General features: G+C 37.8%; 2 protein-coding genes across 2 annotated transcripts in view; both read left to right on the forward strand.

The window, feature by feature from the left end:
* The first annotated feature begins 1,928 nt into the window (after positions 1 to 1,928).
* On the forward strand, positions 1,929 to 15,499 carry LOC119237194 (guanylate-binding protein 1-like). Its single transcript, XM_037501277.2, has 11 exons — positions 1,929 to 2,084; positions 4,911 to 5,119; positions 7,220 to 7,347; positions 8,253 to 8,362; positions 8,628 to 8,824; positions 10,296 to 10,538; positions 10,882 to 11,162; positions 11,766 to 11,978; positions 12,755 to 12,857; positions 13,083 to 13,276; positions 14,660 to 15,499. Exons 2-11 carry the CDS (start codon positions 4,930 to 4,932, stop codon positions 14,774 to 14,776), a joined length of 1,776 nt encoding a protein of 591 aa, XP_037357174.1. The 5' UTR covers positions 1,929 to 2,084; positions 4,911 to 4,929; the 3' UTR covers positions 14,777 to 15,499.
* Positions 15,500 to 18,563: 3,064 nt separating this feature from the next.
* The window catches only part of LOC119237197 (guanylate-binding protein 1-like), a 39,195-nt gene continuing 33,025 nt past the window's right edge, over positions 18,564 to 24,733 (forward strand). The window contains 1 exon segment of the mRNA XM_037501278.2: positions 18,564 to 18,927. The gene's annotated coding sequence lies outside the window, so the exon portion shown is untranslated.

Genomic DNA, 24,733 nt, shown 5'->3' on the forward strand with positions numbered 1-24,733 from the left:
CCAAAAGCAATTTACAGATTCAATGCTATTCCAATAAAAATATCAATAACATTCTTCAAATAAATAGAACAAATACTACTAAAAGTCATATGGAACCACAAAAAACTGCAAATAGCCAAAGCCCTACCAATGAAAACAAAAAAGAAAGGAGGTATTACACTTCCAAACTTCAAGCTATACTACAAAGCCATAATAATTAAAACAGTTTGATATTGGAACAAAAACAGACACTCAGACCAATGGGACTGAATAGAGAGCCCAGAAATAAAGCCAAACTTATATGGACAACTAATTTTTGACAAAGGAGCAAAGATATGCAATGGAACATGGACAGTCTGTTCAATAAATGGTGCTGGGAAAACTGGACCACCACAGGCAAAAAAAATGAAACTAGACCACTATCTCTTACCATGCACAAAAATCAACTCAAAATGGATGAAAGAACTGGACATAAGACCTGAAACCATAAAATATATACAAGAAAATATAAGTAAAACACTACAAGACATATATCGCAATAACATCCTTAAAGACTCGTCACTCAAAGCAAAGAAAGTCAAGGAAAACATAAACAGCTAGGATTACATCAAAATGAAAAGCTTCTGCACAGCAAAAGAGACACTAACCAAAATAGAGAGACACCCCACTGACTTGGAAAAAATTTTTGCACTCCATACAACTGCTAAAGGACTGATCACAAAGATATACAAAGAACTCACGCAATACAACAAAAACAAAATAAACAACCCAGTCAAGAAATGGAAATAAGAACTTAAAAGACATTTCTCCAGAGAGGAAATTCAAATCAAAACAACATTGAGATACCACCTTATCCCAGTGAGAATGGCACATATCAAAAAAACTAGAAACAACAAATGTTGGTGAGGATGTGGTGAAAAAGGAACTCTCCTACATCACTGGTGGGAGGGCAAACTGGTCTAACCACTATGGAAAGCTGTCTGGAGGTTCCTCAATCTACTAAAATTGTAGCTACCATATGACCCAACAATTGCACACTAGGCATCTACCCAAAGGACACAAAAACGTTGATTCAAAAGAACACCTGTACTCCTATATTCATTGCAGCACTATTTAAATAGGTAAAACCTGGAAACAACCCAAATGCCGAAAAATAGATGACTAGATCAAAAAGATGTGGTATATATACACAAAGGAATATTATTCAGCAATCAAAAAGATAAACTCATGCCATTCGCAGCAATGTGGATGGAACTAGAAGGAATTATACTTAGTGAAATAAGCCAGAAGGAAAAAGAAAAATATCAGATGGTTTCACTTAAAGCAGGAATATAGGGGAACCAAATAAGACACCAGTGTAAAAAAAAATAATAGCAGTACAAAACACAACAAAGCAAAAACAGACAATTATAAATCAGAGACATCCTGCAGGGGAGGAGGAGGAGGGATCAGAGGGAAGGAGGGAGAAGCACAGGGGACTGAGGTGATGGTGCATGGGTGCATTGGTGAAGGAAATTCTATGGGGACTATACCTGAGGGGTGGGGGAAAGCAAATATTGTTTAAAAATGAGCAATGATATAAAAAATAAAAAATCAATTAATGAAAAAAGAAAAAAGAAAAACAAGAGTTGATTTGCCTTTATGGGGCAGATGGCAAAATCCCCTTAAGCATGAAGTTTGGGATCTCCCAGGTGCCCATCAGTCTGCCCACTAACACAGATTTCTTAAGCTGACCCTCAAACAGGAGATACACTCATATCATGGACATTTTCTTAAAAACAACAAATGACCTCTAATCTCTTTGGAGATCTTCAAAAAAAAATAAAGATTTCATTTGAGAAATCATGTGAGAACAATGTAACTCCCTCCTAGGAGCAAAGTCCAGAATTTCCTTTTTGGTTGTTGACTCACTGCTTTGTCCCCTGAACTTTCAGTTTCATATTACTCTACATCCGTTAAAAGTTGTTTACTTCTGATTGCTTGGTCTCTGAAGGAAATCCAGAGAGTCACACAACAGTGGAAGGGTGATAAAATAGTGCCACCATTCAGTGAGGGACACAGAAGTCACAGAAATCACTCTACCTCAACTGAGCAGAATAAAACAGGTAAGATCTACTATTCTCTCAGCAAGTTTCTTTCTCTCCAGCTCCAAAGAAGCTCTGTTCTGGGAGCTGGAGCCCAGAGTGAGGCTGGGACAAAAATGGAAAGAATTTTGATAGCCAGTTTTCCAAAACCTGAGCAGCACCAAGATAGGCAGCAGCTGAGCCTGACATGGGACAGAAGCCAGAGGAAACCCTGGAGATATGAGGTGACAGTGTGTCCCGGCCGTTACTACTATGCTGGCGACAATTTGGGCAGCAGCAGGTTTGACAGATACTGAGAGGTTGAAATGCACCAGAAGTGTCTTTCTCTTCGCTGACATTGTCTGTGTTGACTGGGGACACTAACTACAATGATTGTGATGGAACTTGTCATGATGTGCCAACTCATTCTTCACCCCTTACAACTACAACTGGCTTCACTACTTTAGTAAACAGCTTCCTCTTTAAAGACTGCTGTGGCACAAAGCAAAGGCAGTGTCTTTGGGTGAGCTCTCAATGCTCTCAAGTATTTTGATTCTGTCTTCTGGAACCTCCTCCCTGAGTTCTCTGCTTGGCACTAGCTCCATTCATCACCTACTGTCGGATAGTTCTCTCTCTCTCTCCTTTCACTTCCTCTTGCCCTTCTCTCCCTACATTCTTCCCCTTCCCCACACTTCCTCCTCCAGCTTTTCTGCTTCTACAAAATGGGGGAGGGGGGAAGAAAGAAAATAACAGAGTGTCTGGAAATGTAAGTATTTACTCAGTTCATCTCTAGTTCTCCTCATCTCTCTCCTGAATTTTTCAACCCTATTTCATAGTCTTTTATTCACTTTCTCACACATATCTACACAAGCATGATTTTAGGACCATTCACTATTTACAGTTATAATCTATGACTATGCAGTTATAAGCCCACTTAGCTGGAGGTTAATTTATATGAGATGGATGGAGTTTAAGTTCAGAACTCCTTGCTTACACAGCCCGTAACAAGGCACTGGAAGCATCTCTGGACTTGTGTTTCATACAGTCATATATATGTTTAAAAAAAACTTTAAAAATGGTGTTTGGAAGAATTTCAAATTTATACAAAATAGTGTCAGGTTCAACATACAGCACCTCATTACTAATTTTATTTCCTCCAAATATTTTTTCTCTCTCTCCAAGTGTTTTGATAAATTCCAGATACCATATTCTTTTAGCCATAAGTATTTGAGGTATCTTTAAAAGATTAGAACTTGTCTTAAAATATAAACACAATATTATCATCTATAAAAATTAATAATAATTTAAAATACTATAAAACATCAAGACAATGTTCAATTTTCCCTCATTGTCTTTTTTTAAAGAAAGAAAAAATTTAGAAGAAGTTTCAGGTTTACAATAAAATAGAGAAAAAGATAGGGAGATTTTCATATAATCCTTGATCTCACACAGATATGGTCTTCTCTATTTTCAACATTACTAACCAAAACAATACCTTTTAAAAAAAAACTAGGCTGAGCATTGTAATCACCCAAAGTCCAGGGTTTACCAAAGGGTTTGCTCTTATTGTTGCACATTTAGTGTGTTTGGATAAAAGGGGAATACTATGTATTCTATCATTACAATAAAATACAGAATTTTTTACTGCTCTAAAAATTCTCTACCACCACCCTTGCAACCACTAATCCTTTTATTGAGTCCAATTATGCCTTTTTCAGGATGCCATGCAGTTGGGATCATAGAGTATGTATGATTCTAGATTGGTTTTTGTCACCTATTTATATATGCTAAGCCTCCTTTATATCTTAAGACCATTTGATAGTTCTTCTTTTGTGCACTGAATAGTCTTCCACTGGGGAATGTAGTAAAGTTGATTTATTCATTTACCTGTTGAAGGTAGTCTTGGTTGCTTCCAAGTTTTGGCAATTACATATAAATTTGCTACAGACATTCATGTGCAGGCTTTTGTGATATTTGCAGAATGTTATATCAGTTCCATTTCTGGAATGGCAGCATGACATGTTCAAAGAACCCTATTCCAGCTAATTAGTTAGCTTGACTGATATGGGGTAGGGGAGTGAAGCATATTTAAAATCTCTGGAAGTTTTCCATAGGTGTATATCAAATGATGAAATATTTATTCCTGTGTCTTTATAGTGAGAATTAATGAATAAAAAAACAAAACTGAATTTCTGACATATAACCAGGATGTGAAATAAATATAAAGCCTACTCAATATTCTATTAACGTCTAATTGACTGTTTAAAAGAATCTAATCGGGAAGTTTTCCATGGTAAATTAAAGATGGTGCATGAAATTGGGTGTAAGTTGGTAAGTCCCTTCATACCAGTATTTTTTCCAAAGGACAACTGCTATAAACTTCCACAACTTCCTAAACTGATACAGAGCTCCCCTCATCTATCTCACAATTAATAAAAGACTTTTTTAAAAAATCTTAAGTATTTTATTTTTATTTTTTTAATTTTTTTTTTAAAGATTTATTTATTTATACAAGCACTGGGTACAGTCAGAAGCGTGGGAGGGTGAGAAAATTCACCAGAGCCAGAGCAGGGAGCAGAACAGGCAGACCGACGAAATACAGTGCTGAGGGGAGCAGTGGGCGGCAGGAGAGGTCTATTGCACCATGTGGGACACTCGCGGGTGGCCGGGGATTGAACTGGCACTGCAGAGGCTGAAGGCAGCTTTGCAACCCAGCGCTCAACCGCTATGCCACCGGGGAGGCCCAACAAAAGACTTTTGACCACACTGAAGAATGGAAAACACTATCTTCTGAACGCAAATGACCTGGTACAAATTCTTGATCTAATTAGACTGAAAATTTCATTCATCCCATCTCTTCCCACGCAGATAAGGGAACATCCTGAACATGACCTCAGAGATGCACATGCCAGACCCAGCGTGCCTCATAGAGAACACTCAAAACAAACTGGTGGTCAATCCAAAGGCTCTGGAGATCCTGTCTGCCATCACACAGCCTGTGGTCGTGGTGGCTATTGTGGGTCTCTACCGCACAGGCAAATCCTACCTGATGAACAAGCTGGCTGGCAAGAAGAGAGGTGAGTGACACCAGCAGCACTCTGTCAAGTCCCCTCTGTCCACCTACACTACCAGCATTCAGTATGGTGCTGTGAGGACAAACGTGAGAGATGGGGGAGGAAGATGGCAGATAAATTTTGATCCATAGTTATGTTTTTATCTTTATCTTCAATGTGATATCAAGTCAGCTCATCTTTCTTCCCACTTGGCCTTAGTTTCCCGTTTTAAATGAAAATGCATACATTGTGCAAAAATGAAAAATGATGTAAGAATTATATAAAATAAAATACATGGAAAAAAACCAAATTGTTCCTTTCTGAGCTAGACTAAGGCAGTAATAAAAATAATGTACTTAGTGATGAAGAGTTAGACAGTTGCTGAAATGTTCATGTAGTAAGAACAATTTTCCACTGATCTTTAAAATCTTACTTAAATCTGAAAAGGATATTCTTTTTTTTACTGTTTCAAAATGTACTTAACAAAAAAAAATACCATTGCAACTCTTTTTTAGTGTACATTTCTGTGGCATTAGGTAAACTCACATTCACCTTCGTAAGTTTTCCTCTTCTCCAATAGAAACTCTTCGCCCATTAAACAATAACTCCCCCAAGCTTAGCAACCACCTTTCAACACCATGTTTCTATGAAAATGACTGCTCTGGGTCTCTTATAATAGGAATCATATTTTTGTCCTGGTCATACTGTAATTGGCTTATTTCACAGCATAACATCTAAGTTACATCACTGTGGTAAAATGTGTCAAATTATATTCCTTTTTTAAGTCTAAATTGTTACATATGCATAGCAACATTTTATCTGTGAGTGGACAACTGGGTTGTTTCCATCTTTTGGCTATTAAAATTATATTACTAAGAAATCAGGTGTACAAATATCTGAGTTCCTACTTGCACTTCTTTTGGGTAAATACCTAAAAATGGAATGGCTGGATCAAATGGCAACTTGATATTTAATTTATTTTAAAAATCAACATATCACTTTCTATAATAATTGTTCCATTTTATATCCCCACTGGAAATGCATAAGGGTTCTAATTTCTGTACATCTTCGCCAATAATTGTTAATCTCTGCTTGTTTGTTTCTTATATTGGTCATACTGATAAATAGTAAGAAGTATGTCACTGTGGTTTTGATTTGTATTTCCTAATAATTGGTGACATTGAGCACTTGTTATTGATTATTTGCATATTTTTCTCTAGAGAATTATCTGCTCAAGTTCTTTTTTCAATTATTTACTGGTTTGCTTTTTATATCTGTTGGATATCAACCCCTTATCATATTCATGACTAGCAAATATTTTCTCCCCTTTTCAAGTTACCTTTTTCACTCTGTTGGTAATATCCATTATTTATTTATTTATTGCTTAGAAGAACTGGAGTGTAGGCTGGAGGTACAGGGGTGAGCGGATTCACCAGAGACAGAGTGGGGAGCAGAAAGGTAGAATTACTGAAATATATTGCTAACGGGACAGCAGGTGAGACAAGAGAGTTCTACTGTGCCATATGTGGGTTACCTCCCTGGCCAGGGATCAAACTCAGGCCTTAGTGGTGATAGGGCTGAGACTTAACCCCTAGGCTACCAGGGAGGCTCCAGTAATATCCTTTAATGCATCAAAGTTTTAATTTTGATGTGGTTGAACTTGTTTTTGATGTGGTTGAACTAACTTTTCTTTTGTTGCTTATTCTTTTGGGGTCATATAACATGAAATCATTGCCATCTCCAATATCTTGGAGCAGAGCTCCTATGTTTTCCACCACTAGCTTTTCAACTTTTACTCCCACATGTATGTCTTTGATACATTTGTGTACACTTTTATTGCAGGAAATTTTTCTGTCTTTCACTATTGAGTATGATTTTGGCTGTAGGTTTTTCTATTTTTAGCTTTTACCATGTTGAAGTAATTTCCTTCTATATGTTTTTGGTTGATGGTTTCTGTCATAAAAACATGTGAAATTGTTTCATGTACTGAATATTCTATTTTCCCCATTTCTGTGATACTACTGGTTGATATCAGTTTTCTCTCCTAACCCTTAATTTCCAGATCCCACTCCCATTAAAACGCCACCCTTTTTTTTTTCCTTTTATCTCAATCTTCCCCTGAAGGCTTCTCCCTGGGCTCCACAGTGCAATCTCACACCAAAGGAATCTGGATGTGGTGTGTGCCTCATCCCAAGAAGCCAGACCACACCCTGGTTCTTCTGGACACTGAAGGCTTAGGCGATGTGGAGAAGGTAAGGGTTGAGGACTCAACTTGGAAACAAGCCTCTCACCTTTGCCATATTTCATTTTTCCATAAATAAGAATGTACACTCAACCATAATATTGTTTGCCTTTCTCTTCACATGTCATGAGAACAAGTTTAGCAACCACAGGACAGGAAAATATAAGGGAGAATATTAGAAAAGCATGGTAGTCAGTACTGTATTCTAATTAAAACAATACCAGATAACACAGTTGCTTGCACACAGTAGAAGTAAAATCAGTTTCATGAGGCTTAAACAGCAGAGAACTTTAGTTAAGGAATTTGGCCCCAAATCCTACTACTTCAATTTAAACAATATCACTAACTTGATAGCTTGAGAAAATTATTGGACTTCTTTTAACATCAGTTTCCATTTGGAAAACAGACCTACTAGATCTGTATTTTTCTCATATTTGTTTCAACAGATGTAACAGATCTTTATTTGCCTGATTTGTAAAGCAGAATTAACCTGTCTAAATATTCCTCATAGTAGTAAGAGAAACAAAATACAAAATTCAGGTACAAAATAATTGCTAAATAAATAGCTATAAGTATTATTACTCTTGTATATGTCAATTTTACTACAAAAGAAAGAGAAAATTCTTGCTATTGAAGGCCTTAGAATGATCATTAACCTTGACAACTTCTTTTGCAATTATCTTCCAATATCCATAATAGGACCTAATGAGAATCAGTGTAAACCAAAAATACTTAGCAGAAAACTACTCAAAACACATGTTCTGCTAACAAGTATTTTTGTTTGAAAGTGGTCTTTAATCTTAAAAAAATACTATAAAACACCTCTAATGGAATGAGCATATTTTTGCCACTGCTGATCTGCAAAGTACCCTGAGAATGAAACCAAATCCTGCCCCAATGTGCTCTCATTTCCAGGGTGACAACCAGAATGACTCCTGGATCTTTGCCCTGGCAATCCTCCTGAGCAGCACCCTTGTGTACAATAGCATGGGCACCATCAATCAGCAGGCCATGGACCAACTGCAGTATCTTTTTGCCATTCCTAATACATCAATGTCAGGGGGGCGACCTGTACTAAAAAACAGCTTCCTAAATGTGAACACTGGTGAATCAAGCACAAAAGAGAAATCAAAATAATACTTTGAGGACAGGGGGGGAAAGTCTATGTACCTACTGAGAATTTACACTTGGGTTAAGAAGAAAGGGAAAGGAAAGTTCTACAATCTGTGGTGCTAATATGGGATGTGGGGACTGTTCTTGTTCGCCAATTTCCCTTAGTTTGCTGCTCAGCTATGTGACAGAACTGACAGATCGAATCAGGGCAAAATCCTCACCTGATACCAATGAGGTTGAGGATTCAGCTGACTTTGTGAGCTTCTTTCCAGACTTTGTGTGGACCCTGAGGGATTTCTCCCTGGACTTGGAAGCAGATGGACAACCCATCACACCAGATGAGTACCTGAAGATTTCGCTTAAGCTTAAGCAAGGTAAAGGGAACTTACAATTGGCAGATTATATGGAGGATAAAACTCGAGAAACTATCATTTCTTAGTTTACTAATAATACTTTAGTTGTCGTCAATTCTTCTCAACTAGGTAGATTATTTAAGATCTGAATTAACAAAATATATTTTAAATTATACCTACTCTGTTCAAAGAACAAGTTTCTTTTCACCTTTTCCTTGCTGTGATCAAATTAACTTTACTTCCCTGCTCTGGTTTCATGATGTAATTAGCCAAAGAGTATGACAGAATGGACATGTATGAATAAAAGTAGATTCAAGCACGAACACTGCACTATTTCAGAGACTTGCATTCTGTGGTCACTGGCAAAGGATGACTAAGCCAGCCTACCAGAAGTCCTTCAAAATAAGTCTTTATTAGAATAATGTTTTGCCCATCCACATATGACAAGATTCTACTGCTATTTAAGTTTAGCATTCCTGTGTAACTTTCTTGAATTCAGAATGTTATATAGTATAGAAGCAATTGCCATACATTTAGTGGAAAATTTTGGAATGTCCCCAAATCCAAAATCTAACCCACAAAATCATATTGAATAACACATGAAATCTAAAATAACACCAATCTATCATGAAAGCAGGAATGTGATGAGTATACCACCCTTAAATAGTAGAGATAAATTAAGTTTCATTTATCACAACTGAGAAGATAGCGAGCACCTTGAAAGGAAAAAAGATGATGTTGATGGTTTCTTAGTCTAAATCATCAGGTTGGGTGTGGGAGGTACAGGAGCTTGGCCTGCAGGACTGAGAGGAAAAGGGTCACCTGCAGATAGTCATTGTCGTTAGAATTCATTAGAGCTAGTAAGTAATCAAAGTCTACACCACCTCCTGTGTCTGTCAGCCTTGATGTTCCAAGTCAAGGCTCATCTTCTGTCGTGGCTGATGTGGCTAATGCAGAAAAGGTGAAATCGCACAGAGTGTGTGACTGCTTAGCCTTATGCATTTTTCCATCTTAGGCTTTCCTGATATCTTAGGACATGTCTTGCGAAGGGACATACAAATGATGGAGATGAAGCACACACCTTTAGAGACACAGTTTAATGCTCTGACAGGTTGAGGCTGAGATGCTGAACTAGCTTCAGGGACAGGAAATGGACAGTACCCTCAGGATGCTTGGTGGGGGTGCTTTGCCTCTGTGACAGCTCTCTAAAAGACCAACATTGAGTGCTAGTTTCACTTTTTGCCTCTTGTGATAATCGCAAACATCCTCTTCAGATCACTTTTTGTTTGTGAAAACAGGAACTATATGTAGGCCTTTGGTAAAAGTGAAGTGACTTAAGAAAACTTGTGAGAAGTGGGGGATACTTGTATTGTCGATGGCTACTTTCTGTTGTAATTGAGGATATGCAAAAACTAAAATATTTTGTGTGACCCTTTACAGTAAAAGTTTGTAGTTCCTATATCAGCCAAATACCTTTTTTGTCTTCCTCCAGGTTCCAGTAAAAAAGATAGAAATTTTAATCTGCCCCGACTCTGTATCCGGAAGTTCTTCCCAAAGAAGAAATGCTTTATCTTTGATCGGCCCACTCACCGGAAGAAACTAGGCCAGCTTGAGACTCTGCATGATGATGAACTGGACTCTGAATTTGTGCAACAAGCTGCAGTCTTCTGTGACTACATCTTCAGTAATGCCAACACTAAAACAATTTCGGGAGGCATCCAGGTCAATGGAACCCGTGAGTCCTCTTCCAGTCTTTATTTGCACTGATGACACTAAACCTGGAAGGGATAGCATCTGCCTTGCAGAATTTCTTGGGTGAGAAAAGACAGAAGCACTGAAAGAACCACACCAACACCTCTGATATGCATACATATCACCTGGGTATTGCCAGAGAGGATGGTCTAATCCAGTTGGTCTAATCTAGAGGCAGAATCTGCATTATTAGCAACAATCTCCCAGGTGATGCTGAGGACAGTGTTGCTGTGAGGCAAAAGGTGGTAATACTCATAATTACAAACTTTCATACCAGAACATTTCTTCACCCCATCTACAACAAGATTATCATTTGTTCTCTGTAGGTCTAGCCAAACTGGTGGTGACCTATGTCGATGCCATCAGCAGTGGGGATCTGCCCTGCATGGAGAACGCAGTCCTAGCCTTGGCCCAGATAGAGAACTCAGCTGCAGTGCAAAAGGCCATTGCCCGCTATGAACAACTGATGGGCCAGAAAGTTCAGCTGCCCACAGAAACTCTCCAGGAGCTGCTGGACCTGCACAGGGACTGTGAGAGAGAGGCCATTGAAGTCTTCATGAAGAGTTCCTTCAAAGATGTAGACCATTTATTTCAAAAGGAATTAGCGGTATTTTTTTTACTCAACTTTACATGGATTAGGGTCTCAGAAAGCAAAGTACTACTAGAAAATGGTTATTTAAGAACCAGTTCTTACTGGACTTTAAAGTGATAACAACCAATAGTCATTATCATTATAGGAAGAAGAAATAAGGCTATTATAATGGACCCGAAGAGCTCAGTTTTTTTGATGAATAAATTAATCATCTTCCCCATAATTTAATGAAATGCACATCTGTAACAATTAGGGCTTCCAATCAAACTGTATCTTCATGTTATGATACTGATTTAATATTCTAGCCAAAAGCAAAATAAAGGGTTCTCTCAGTGCTCTTCAGCAGCCTTATGATAAACTACATTTATTCCATATGCACTCATAGGTCTAATTTAAAAAGCAGAAGTTTATCTCAAAAAGTGTAACCTAAATCTTTGCTCTGAACCTCACCTCCAAGGAAAAATGTATTCCATAGATCAGAAGGGTGGAATGCTAATGCTGTGATAACTTTAAGTTTGTCTAGGGTCATAGTCTAATTTTTGAGAGGACTTTCCACAAATTCTGAGATCAACATAACACCTTATCTTATTTATTCCATATCTTATTTTGACATTAAAGGCCCAGCTAGAACAAAAGTGGGACAACTTCTGTAAAAAGAATTTGCAAGCATCATCAGACCGCTGCTCAGCTTTACTTCAAGATATCTTCACTCCTCTAGAAGAAGACATAAAGCAGGGGATATTTTCTAAACCAGGGGGCTATCATCTCTACATCCAGAAATTACAAGAGTTGAAGAAATCGTACTCTCAGCAACCTAGGAAAGGGATACAGGTACCCAGATCGAGCTGTTGATTCTGGGAAAGTGACATGCATCCTTCAAACACCAATGTTACCAAGTGCAACTGCACACAGATATGCAATTCAGGGCTGACAGCATTCACACTTTCATTCAATCAACATGCACAGAGAACCTGTTTTATCAGATATGTCCTATGTGCTCTCCAAGAGGGTGCATCAATTAACAACTGAGTTATAAATTGGATATCAGATTCTTGACCTACCAGGTTATTGTAATCTATCACAGCCAGATCCAAATGTGGCAAAGGCAGAAACCTAGTGACAGTTTATTGAACAAAAATATAATTTACTAATTTATGGTTCAAACTGACTTTATCGGTTGCTGTTATTCCCCCTCAAACCCACACTTCCCTCCCTCCCACTCTCCCTCCACCTTCTTTACTCTGATGTGCCTTCTGCATGATGGTTTCATTTTCTACCACGCTTATTCCATATGGAACCATAGCACTATAGCTCCAAAATTAGATTCCTTACTCTGTAAGAACAGATTCCTATGTTTTCAGTATATATAATATATATTATGATACAAGATATAAAATGTAATCATGTATTACATATAATTCTGCTTAACAGGGTTAGCAGATTGGCAGCCCAGAACATGCACCCACACTGCTGTGACAGGACTCTTGACCACCATTTCACAGGCCTAGGAGGACAAAGTCCTAGAGGAAAAGGTGGTGGACAGTCAGGCAGGAGCAAGTGCTTGCAGATATTTCCTGTCACTAACTGCTTGTTCTCTGGGTCCTAAGGCTGAAGAGATTCTTCAGAAATACTTGGTATCCAAGGAATCTGTGACTGATGCCATTCTACAGACAGACCAGATGCTCACAGGAAAGGAAAAAGAAATTGAAGGTGAGGAGCTTATCAAGAGACTAGAGAACCTGAAAATCTCTTAGTTTAACTAACTTGGCTGGGATCCTCAGCAAGAACAAAAGCAGCAAAGATGCCTCTTACTGCTGAGGTCATTTCTGACTAGGGCATCTGCAGTCAGCAGCAACGATGAAGGTCAGTGTACAAGGAACAAAGAGACAACCTGGTTATGCACATACATTTTTTTCTTCCTCTTCCTCCTGACAGTGGAACGTGTGAAAGCAGAATCTGCTCAGGCTTCAGCAAAAATGTTAGAGGAAATGCAAACAAAAAATGAACAGATGATGGAACAGAAAGAAAAGAGTTATCAGGAACATGTGAGACAATTGACTGAGAAGATGGAGAGGGACAGGGCCCAGCTGCTGGAAGAGCAAGAGAGGACTCTTGCCCTTAAACTTCAGGTATTTAATTGCATCACATTCAGGTGTCTGTCTGTCTTCTCTCTAGTCTCCCTGATCAGGCCTTAGTGTGGTGGTGAGGATATGAAGCCCAGAAGCAGGGCCTTGCTCGCCTACTTGTACTTTTCATTATCTTAAAACCAGCCTGAATGCCCTTGCCTGTGTCTGATGGTTAAGATCTTATTTGCAGTATATCAACTCAGTTCTTTACCAATGTATCCTTCAATCACAGGTAGCTATTATCTTCTAGGCATTATATATATATATATAAACTCTTTATCTCCTGCTTAATATGATATGAAACATGAACTGCAATGTCCTAGTCACTTAAGAACAGACAAGACGTTGAAAAAAGAACAAATAACTTTTATAGGATCACACAACTGGTAGGACATCTGAACTGATTTCAGTACTTAGTGGAATCCACAATGATTTTTTTTTCTGTCATGCCTGGTATTACTATAGCTGTAAGAGAACCTTTATGAGCACAAGGACTGTTAAAGTTTCACACATGTGTCAGTCTGCCACACCTTCCTGTTATGCATGGCCTCCTCCCTGTTGTTTTGAGTTGAAAGTTGAATACAAAATCCAACTTGATCCATCTGGGACTCTGATTTCCTTGATTCTATGCTGCACTTCTGGCACCAAGGTGTGGATATTTATATCTAACTCCCTGATATAAAATTTAGGGCCTCCCTGACATATCAGGGCCTCCCTGGTGGCATATGGGTTAAGTCTCAGTGCTATCACCTCTACTGCCTGAGTTGGATCCTCAGCCAGGGAGTTAACATATGGCGCATCAGACCTCTCCTGTCTTGCCTGCTGCTCCCGCCAGTACATTTCAGTAAATCTGCCTGTTCTGTTCCCACTCTGTCTCTGGTGAATCTTCTCACCCACCCCACCCCCCACACCTCTGGCCTAAAACCCAGCTCTTCTATGAACAAGTAAATAAATAAATCTTTGAAAAAAAAACAATTTAGACACCTCATCAGATTTGGAAAATTCTGTATTTTTGTGTTGTATGTGTCGCTAAGTGTTATGTGTGTATGAAAGTGTCTATAATGTATAGATTTGGTTTGAAAGCAAACATATGATGAATATTGCCCACAAAGATTGTATAGAAATAATGGGAAAAGAGATCAAGATTGATAAGTTATGTTTATCAATATATCAGGGAATATAAGTAAAAAATCTTCCTTAGCTGAAGTAGACTCAAGATAAGTAATCAAGGAACTACTGTGCCCAGGAAAAAATATAATGAAAATTAAGGGTAGAGAAAATTTTAAGAAGGAATTAAATACCAAAATGTCCATGAATGTAGGAACTAGATAGCAGTTAAAGAGCTACTTAACACTACATTCTACTCAGTTTCTGTTTGCATTTTAGGAACAGGCCCAGCTACTAAAGGAAGGATTCGAACATGAGAGCAATCGGCTCACTAATGAGATACAACTTCTCCAGAAGAGGATGGAAAAACCAAAGAAGAGATGTTTGTTAAGCTAAAGACCTAAAGAAAAAAATCTATCCTAGTCACTCTTAATCAGGCACAGCTCAAGCATTTTTTAGAACTTGGAAAACATCACTATACCTGATAATAATTGGTTTTTGCATTTTTATAACACTTAAATTTATAAAGACATTCAGTATGATAATTAAAACCATGTCTATCTTCCTAAAAAAAAAAACAAACATAAATTGTATAATAAGGATACATTTACTACTGTACCAACACAGCAGGGATCACGAGCTAGTACTACTTAAGAGAAGCTAATTCTTCCAGATGACTATTAGTAGAAAATTGAATACTGAGCAGAGTTTTAGAGAAAAATCTTAGGACATAGTTGTTCATCTTTTTCTCCAAGTGTACGAGTTCCAATGTCGGGAACAAGCATCTTAGATTTTTAGTGCAGACAATGAACATTTTATTTATTGTCTCAATGTTGTATGATCTGTGAACTATAATGTGATTTCTGGGCATTGAGATGGAGAATCCTCTCTGATGGATTCCCAGATATAGCAAATTACCTTATACAGAGATCTAGAAACTTCAGAATTTCCATAGGAAGACTGAAGAAACCTTAACATGAGTAGGAGTTGAATAATAAACAAACAAGTTAAAGAAAATATTCCCTTCTTGCTCAATTCATCCAACTTCTAATGTTAAAGGGACACTTAGAGGGCTTCCCCGGTGGCGCAGCGGTTGAGCGCTGGGTTGCGAAGCTGCCCGCAGCCTCTGCGGCGCCGGTTCGATCCCCGGCTGCTCCCCGGCCACCGGAGGAGGATCCCACATGGCGCGCAGACCTCTCCTGCCGCCCGCTGCTCCCCTCAGCAGTGTACTTCGGTCCTTCTGCCTGCTCTGCTCCCTGCTCTGGCTCTGGTGAATTCTCTCACCCTCCCGTGCTTCTGACTGTACCCAGTGCATGTATAAACAAACAAATAAATAAATAAATAAAACATGCCTCTATTTAAAAAAAAAAAAAAAAAAAACCAAATTGACAATTCCATTTCAAAAAAAAAAAAAAAAAGGGACACTTAGAACTTTAACTTACACTGGACTAAACATAGTATATAATGATAATCATATTGTTTATGAGTGGCACAAACCATTTACAAAGATGAACTGGACACAAAAAATGGTAGAATACTGAGCTAACAATTAGTAGCTATCTTATATTCCTAAAGCTCAAGCTATCAGTTCCACTTTTTAAAAATTGAAATAACATTGCATTTTGACATTGTATAAGTTTTGCGTGTGCATCATTAAAAATCAGCATGTGTGTATACAGCATTAAGTTCATCACTAAAAGTACAATTCTATCCTTCACCACACAACTGATCCCTTTCATCTGATTTACCCACATCTCATTCCCTTAGTCTTACTTGAGAGCCTGCTGGTTTTCTCCTAAAGAGACTGGAATTGTTTCTAACCTTTTTGACTAACAAAATAATATTCTGTGTATTACTTAGTTTATGTAGACTTTATTCTAACTGTCAAAAGTCCTGGGAAGTAGTTGTTGTGTCTTAAAGCATTAAGAGTTATTATTTTCAATCTGGAAATAAAATGTATTTCACAATCCTTTTTTTAATTTTTGATGAGTTTAAAGTTTTTCACTAAAAACTAAGGCTCGAGTCTTCATAGCAATGACTAGATAGCTTTTCAGAAGAAGATCAGATAGTAACTGCCCATGGATCTGTGGATCACTGGTCATACAGTCTCTCAATAGTTTTTACTCTGCCATTAAAATGAAGCAGTCATAGGCATAGATATAAGAGAATGGGCATGCCTGTGTTCCAATAAAACTGTTCTCAGATGGTGCAGCAGACCTCTCCTGTCTCGCCCGCTGCTCCCCTCAGCAGTGTGTTTCAGTTGGTCTGCCTGCTCTGTTCCCCGCTCTGTCTCTGGTGAATCCTCTCACCCTCCTGCATGTCTTGCCTGTACCCTGGTTCTTGTATGTATGTATAAACAAACAAACAAACAAACAAATAAATAAATAAATAAATAAAATCTTAAAAAAAAGAAATAGAAGAAAACACACAAAAAAGGAAAGATATGCTATACTCATTGATTAGAAGAGTTATCACTGCTAAAATGACCATCTTACCAAAGGCAATACAGAGATTTAATGTAATCCTATCAAAAAACAATATATTTCGAGGATATAGAGCAAACATTAATGAAATTTGTATGGAACCATTAAAAGCCCTGATAATTCTGAGAAAAAAAAATGTAGGTATTATATTCTATGACTTCAATTTATACTACAGGGCAATAGTAACCAAAACAGTATGGTATTCACCTCAGTAACATCTTTAAAGACACATCACACAAAGCAGTGATAGTGAAGAAAAGATAAACAGCTGGGACTGCATCAAATTAAAGAGCTTCTGTACAGCAAAAGAGACAGTAACCAAAACAAAGAGAGACCCCACTGATTGGAGAAAATTTTTGCACACAACACTTATGATAAAGGACTGATCACAAAAATATACAAAGAGCTGACAAGACTCAACAAAAACAAAATAAATAACCCAATGAAAAATTGGGCAGAAGAGCTCAAAAGAAACTTCTCCAAAGAGGAAATGCAAATGGCCAACAGGCATATGAAAAAATGTTCAACATCACTTCTAATCAGGGAATTGCAAATCAAAACCACAATGAGATACCATTTTACACCAGTGAGAATGGCATATATTAAAAAAACTAGCAACAACAAATGTTGGCGAGGATGTGGAAAAAGAACTCTCCTGCACTGCTGGTGGGAATGCAAACTGGTCCAACCACTAGGAAGAGCTGTGTGGCGGTTCCTCAATCCACTAAAAATGGAGCTACCATATGATCCAGCAATCCCACTCCTAGGTATTTACCCAAAGGACTCAAAAACATTGATTCAAAAGGACACCTGCACCCCATGTTTACTGCAGCACTATTTATACTAGGTAAGCTATGGAAACAACCCAAATGCCCAAAAATAGATGGCTGGATCAAGAAAATATGGTACATAAACACAATGGAATTTTACTCAGCAATCAAAAAAGATAAACCCATGCATTTTGCAGCAACATGGATGGTGCTAGAAGGGATCATGCTCAGTGAAATAAACCAGAAGGAAAAAGAAAAATACCAGATGATCTCACTTATAGCAGGAATTTAGAAAACCTAAATAAGGGATCAGGAAAAAGACTAATTATAATAAAGTAAAATCAAAATCAACAGGCAACTATAAACCAGAGATACACTCCGGCGGGGGTGGGTGGAGGGGATGGATTAGGATCAAAACAAGGCAGGGTGGGAATTTTTACAGGAACAATAACCAAGATGAAAATGCATACATTATACAAAAATGAAAAATTATGTAAAAATATATAAAATAAAAATGAAAATAAAAACAGTATGGTATTGAAATAATAATAGACACACAGATAATTGGATTAGAATTGAGAGTTAATGCTGTCGATGCTTCTGGTCCTATGATTTGGGCTAAGACATTGAAACTTCCTATTCCTTGGTATGAATAAAATCCTGGAGGAATGCTGTTATGAGATATGAGTCATGTGACTCAGGTAAAGCAGTCAGCACTGAGTCTGGAACACAGAGTAATACATGGCACCCCCTCCTGACTGCACTGGGTATTAAGTGCCAGATGCTTGGCCCGGTGCTGGTGTTGCCGAGTGTGTCGGACATGCCTTTTCCTCACTTATTGCATTTATAGATATGGAACCAGGCTTACTGTAAGTATAACCATTTTAAAGAAAAGTATAGCTAAAAAATATGTTTTCTCATTCCAGGTTTCTCAATCTTATCTCCAAACCTGAGATATATTCTATTATATATCATGGACATTTTCTTAAAAACAAGTGGTCTCTAATCTCTTTTGAAATATTCAAAAACTTTGAAGATTTCTCTTGTGAAATCATGTGAAACCCGTGTAACCTGCCACTCCCTCAGCTTCGTGGATTTCCTGTTATCGGACTCACTGCCTTGGGCCTTGTGCTTTCAGTTTCACATTACTCTACGTCCATTAGAAGTTGCTTTACTTCTGATTACTTGGTCTCTGAAGGAAATCCAGAGAGCCACACAATGGAAGGGCAACATAAAAGTCCAACCATCCAGTGAGAGACACAGAAATCACAGAAATCACTCCACTTAAACTGAGGTAAGATCTCTTAATATTTTCTCACCAAAGTAACTTTCTCTCTGGCTCCAAAGAAGCTCTGTTCTGGGAGCTGAAGCCCAGGGTAAGGCTGGGATAGGATAGAAGGGATTTTGATGGTCAGTTCATTTTCCAAAACCTGAGCAGCACCAAGATAGACAGCAGCTGAGCCTGACTTGGGACACAAGTCAGAGGAAACCCAGCTATTATGAGATGACCATGTGAACCTGTCATTACTACTGTGCTGGTGAGGAGTTAGGCAGCAGGTGTGACAGATAGTGACAGTGTTAGGGGGAAAGGATGTCCTGAGCAAACTCAATACAGGCTTTGTTCACTCCACCCCCACTCCATCAAGACACTGGGAACTACAAATACCATGATCCCCAAAGGGAGGTTGCGAGGACCTGAGGGCGGAGTTAAGCAGCCATTTTTCTCAGGTTTGTGTTTATAACCGGCCATCTGAGTGGGGTCTCACTCTCTCTTGGCTCCTGCTCCCTGCCGGCACAGCACATGGTCTCAGTGGGTCATTTGGGATTCCAGGTCAGCAGAACGGGTAGAACGCATTTAAGAATTTATCTCCCTCTTTTTCTCCCTGAGTTGTTCATTTCCTCATTTCCCCTTCCCTTGTAAATAAACCTTTTGCTAACGTTTTGTGTATGCCTGCAGTTTAAGTCCCCTTTAAGCACGCAGGTGAGGACCCCCAGGCAGGCAACCCATTTTATATTGGGGTTGCCCTGCAACAACAGGTTGAAATGCATCAGGACTTTCTCTTTGCTGACATTGTCTGTGTTGACTGGAGACTCTAACTACAATGCTCTGTGATGAAACTTGCCATGATGTGCCAACTCACTCCTCACCCTTTACTACTAGAATTCAACCTCACTCTTTACTAAACAGCTTCCTCTTTAAAGACTCTGCTGTGGAACATTACAAAGGTAGAGTCTTTGTATAAATGATCTCTCAGTGCTCTCAAGCACTTTTGGTACTGTCTTCTGGAGCCCCCTCCCTGAGTTCCCTGCTTGGCAATAGCCCCATTCATCACCTACTGTCTGATAGTTCTCTCTCTCCTTTTCAGCAACTCTTTTCTCCCCTTCCCATGCTCTCCGCCTTTCCCTACCCCTCTTCCTCCTCTTCCCACTTCTTTTTCTTTTGTGCCAAATGGGGAAAAAAGAAAATAACAAAAAAAAGAAAAAAACTAGAAGTGTGTGGCTGGAAATGTAAACATGTTTGACTAACTCCAAATCTAGCTCTCCTCTTTCTCCTAATCTTTTCAAACTTATTTTATAGTTATTTGTTCCCTTATACACACCTATATACATAAACATGATATTTAGCAATATTTAGTATTTATGATTGTGCAGTAATACCCCCACTTAGGTGGGGACTAATTTAACATGAAGCTAATGAAGTTTAAGTTTCTGAGCACCTTGCCTGCAGAAGTCCATAGCAAGGCTTTGGAAGAATCCCTACATGTGTTTCACATGTTCATATAGTTTTATAAAATTCACACACAAAAAACGTTAGTTGCAAATCTGGAATACAGATGAGAAGTATGGAATCTCATTTTGGCAAAATGATTATAAATTTTGGAGAAAAGAAGAATTTCTTATAGATTGAAAAGTGAAATAAATCTTTCCTAAGAATATGATTTTTGTTTAATGTCTAGTGTAAATGCTTTAATGAGACTTTTTTTTTTTTTTTTTTTTTTTTTTTTAAAATATTAAATTTTATTTTTATATTCCCCCATACAATTGCAAACGCCCCATTCTGACCCCAATCCTTCCCCTCCCGCCCCCCACCCCCAAAAAGTGTCTCTGGTTCATAGTTTTTTGTTGATTTTGATTTTCACTTTCTTATATTCATTTTCCTGGTCCCTTATTTAAGTTTTCTAGATTCCTGCTATGAGTGAGACCATCCGGTATTTTTCTTTTTCTTTTTGGCTTATTTCGCTGAGCATGATCCCTTCCAGTGCCATCCATGTTGCTGCAAATTGCATGTGTTTATCTTTTTTGAATGCTGAGTAATATTCCATGGTATATATGTACCACATCTTCTTGATCCAGTCATCTATTTTTGGGCATTTGGGTTGTTTCCAAAGCTTAGCTATTGTAAACTGTGCTGCTATAAACATAGGAGTGCAGGTGCTCTTTGGAATTGATGTTTCTGTGTCCTTTGGGTAAATACCTAGGAGTGGAATTGCTGGATCATATGGAAGCTCTATGTTTAGTAGGTCCAGAAATCTCCACACAGCTCTCCATAGTGGTTGGACCAGTTTGCACTCCCACCAACAGTGCACAAGAGTTCCTTTTTCTCCACACCCTCGCCAACATTTGTTGTTGCTAGTTTTTTTAATATGTGCCATTCTCACTGGTGTGAGATGGTATCTCATGGTAGTTTTGATTTGCATTTCCCTGATGACAAGTGATGTTGAACATTTTTTCATATGTCTGTTGGCCATTTGCATTTCCTCTTCAGAGAAGTTTCTTTTTAGCTCTTCTGCCCATTTTTTGACTGGATTATTTTCTTTGTTGTTGCTGAGTCTCATCAGCTCTTTGCAGATTTTTGTGATCAGTCCTTTATCATTAGTGTTGGGTGCAAAAATGTTCTCCCAGTTGGTGGGGTTTCTCTTTGTTTTTGTTATTGTCTCTTTTGCTGTGCAGAAGCTCTTTAATTTGATGTAGTCCCAGCTGTTTATCTTTCTCTTCACTATCACTGCTTTGGGTGATGTGTCTGTAAAGATGTCTTTGATGTGCAAATCCCGTAGTGTTTCGCCTATATTTCCTTCTATGTATTTTATGGTTTCAGGTCTTATGTCTAGTTCTTTAATCCATTTTGAGTTGATTTTTGTGTATGGTGTGAGGTAGTGGTCAAGCTTCATTCTTTTGCATGTAGCGACCCAGTTTTCCCAGCACCATCTATTGAACAAACTTTCTTTGCTCCAATGCATAGTCTTTGCTCCTTTGTCAAAGATTAGTTGACCATAAATCTGTGGGTTTATTTCTGGATTTTCTATTCGATTCCATTGGTCTGTATGTCTGTTCTTGTTCCAATACCATGCAGTTTTGATGATTATGGCTTTGTAGTATAGTTTGAAGTCTGGGAGTGTGATGCCTCCATTTCCTTCTTTTTTTTTCAGTAGAGCTTTGGCTATTCGGGGTTTTTGGTGATTCCATATGAATTTCATCAATAATTGTTCTATTTCTTTGAAGAATGCCATTGAGATTTTGATTGGAATAGCATTGAATCTGTATATTGCTTTTGGTAGGATGGCCATTTTAATAATGTTTATTCTTCCAATCCATGAGCAGGGGCTGTCTTTCCATTTCTTTGTGTCTTCTTCTATTTCTTTTAACAGTGTTTTATAGTTTTCTTTGTATAGGTCCTTTACCTCTTTTGTTAGATTTATTCCCAAATATTTGATTTTTTTTGTTTCGATAATAAAAGGGGTGGTTTTTTTGATTTCTTCTTCTTCAGATTTATTGTTTGTGTATAGGAAGGCTACTGACTTTTGCGTGTTGATTTTGTATCCTGCCACTTTACTGAATTGATTGATGAGTTGAATTAGTTTTTCTGTGGAGATTTTGGGGTTCTCTATGTATATTATCATATCATCTGCAAATAGTGATAGTTTGACTTCTTCTTTTCCTATTTGGATGCCTTGGATGTCTTTCTCTTGTCTTATTGCTCTGGCTAGGACTTCCAATATTATATTGAAAAGCAGTGGTGAGAGTGGACATCCTTGTCTTGTTCCAGATCTTAATGGAATTGCTTTCAGCTTTTCACCATTGAGAATGATACTGGCTGTTGGCTTGTCATAGATGGCTTTTATGATGTTGAGGTATGTTCCTTGTATCCCAAGAATTTCAAGGGCTTTTATCATGAATGGGTGTTGCACTTTGTCGAAAGCTTTCTCAGCATCTATTGATATTATCATATGGTTTTTATATTTCTTTTTGTTGATGTGTTGGATAACGTTGATTGATTTTCGGATGTTAAACCATCCTTGTGCCCCTGGAATGAATCCAACTTGGTCGTGGTGAATTATCTTATGGATACATTGTTGGATTCTGATAGCTAAAATTTTATTGAGGATTTTTGCATCAGTGTTCATTAGGGAGATTGGCCTATAGTTTTCCTTTTTTGTGTTGTCCTTATTCGGTTTTGGTATTAGTGTAATATTGGCTTCATAGAACGTGTTTGGTATTGTCCCTTCCTTCTCAATTTTTTGGAAGAGTTTGTGAAGGATAGGCACTAATTCGTCTCTGAATGTTTGGTAGAATTCATTTGTAAATCCATCAGGTCCTGGGCTTTTGTTTTTGGGGAGGTTTTTAATTACCATTTCAATTTCGCTGCTTGTAATTGGTCTGTTTAGGTGTTCTATTTCTTCTTTATCTAGCTTTGGGTGATTGTAGAGTTGTAGGAATTTGTCCATCTCCTCTAGATTGTTGAACTTGTTTCCATATAACTGTTCATAGTAGTTACTGATTATTCTTTTGATTTCTGCTGTGTCCGTTGTGATTTCTCCTCTTTCATTTATGATTCTGTGTATTTGTGCTTTCTCCCTTTTTTCCTTTGTGAGCCTGGCTAGGGGTTTGTCTATTTTATTGATTTTTTCAAAGAACCAGCTCTTGGTTTCATTGATCTTTTGGATTGTTTTTTTAGTTTCAATTTCATTTATTTCTGCTTTGGTTTTTATTATTTCTTTTCTTCTACTGGTTCTGGGGTTTTTTTGTTGTTCTTTTTCTAGATCTTTGAGCTTCGAGATTAGGTTGTTTCTTTGAGTTCTTTCTTGTTTTTTGATGTGAGCTTCTATTGCTATATATTTTCCTCTTATTACTGCTTTTGCTGCATCCCATACATTTAGGATATTGGTGTCCTCCTTGTCATTCAATTCAAAGAATTTTTTAATTTCTTCTTTGATCTCCTCGTTAGTCCAGTGGTCTTCCAGTAGTGTGGCTTTTAATCTCCATGAGGTAGGATAGTTCCTTGCCTTCTTTTTATGATTTATTTCTAGTTTGATGCCTTCGTGGTCAGAAAAGATGGTTGGTATGATTTCAATCTTGGTGTATCTGTTGATGTTTGTCTTGTGCCCCAGTATGTGATCGATCCTGGAGAATGATCCGTGTGCGCTTGAGAAAAATGTGTACTCCGTTTTTTTTGGGTTTAGTGTTCTATAGATGTCTGTTAAGCCCAAATGCTCTAGGTCCTTATTTAGAGCTTTAGTTTCTTTACTTATTTTTTGTCTTGTTGATCTATCCATTGTTGATAGTGGGTGTGTTGAAGTCTCCCACTACATATGTGTTTTCTCTGATGTCTGTTTTCAGAGAGGACAACAGTTGTCTGATATATTTTGGTGCTCTTTCGTTTGGTGAGTATATGTTAATGAGTGTTATTTCTTCTTGAAGTATTGTCCCCTTAATCATAATGTAGTGACCATTGGGGTCTCTTTTTATTTTTTTGAGTTTGAAGTCTGTTTTATCTGATATAAGTATAGCTGTTCCTGCTTTCTTTTTTGGCCCATTTGCTTGTAGGATTGTTTTCCATCCTTTGACTTTGAGCCTATTTTTATCTTTTGTAGCTAAATGTGTTTCCTGGAGACAGCAAAAGGTTGGGTTTTGTTTCTTAATCCAGGCTGCAACTCTGTGTCTTTTTATTGAAGAGTTTAGTCCATTTACATTTAGAGTTAATATTGATATGTTAGCATCTGTATTTGCCATTATGTTTGTCTTTCCTTTGATTTTATTTATTTATTCTTTTAATAACTTTTTTTTTTTTTTTTTGGTCTTCTTTCGTTGTTATTCGTCCCTCT

The sequence above is a fragment of the Talpa occidentalis genome, unplaced genomic scaffold, assembly GCF_014898055.3.
Source record: "Talpa occidentalis isolate TD23 unplaced genomic scaffold, MPIMG_talOcc4v2.1 talOcc4.9, whole genome shotgun sequence".
In the NCBI taxonomy this organism is placed as follows: domain Eukaryota; kingdom Metazoa; phylum Chordata; class Mammalia; order Eulipotyphla; family Talpidae; genus Talpa; species Talpa occidentalis.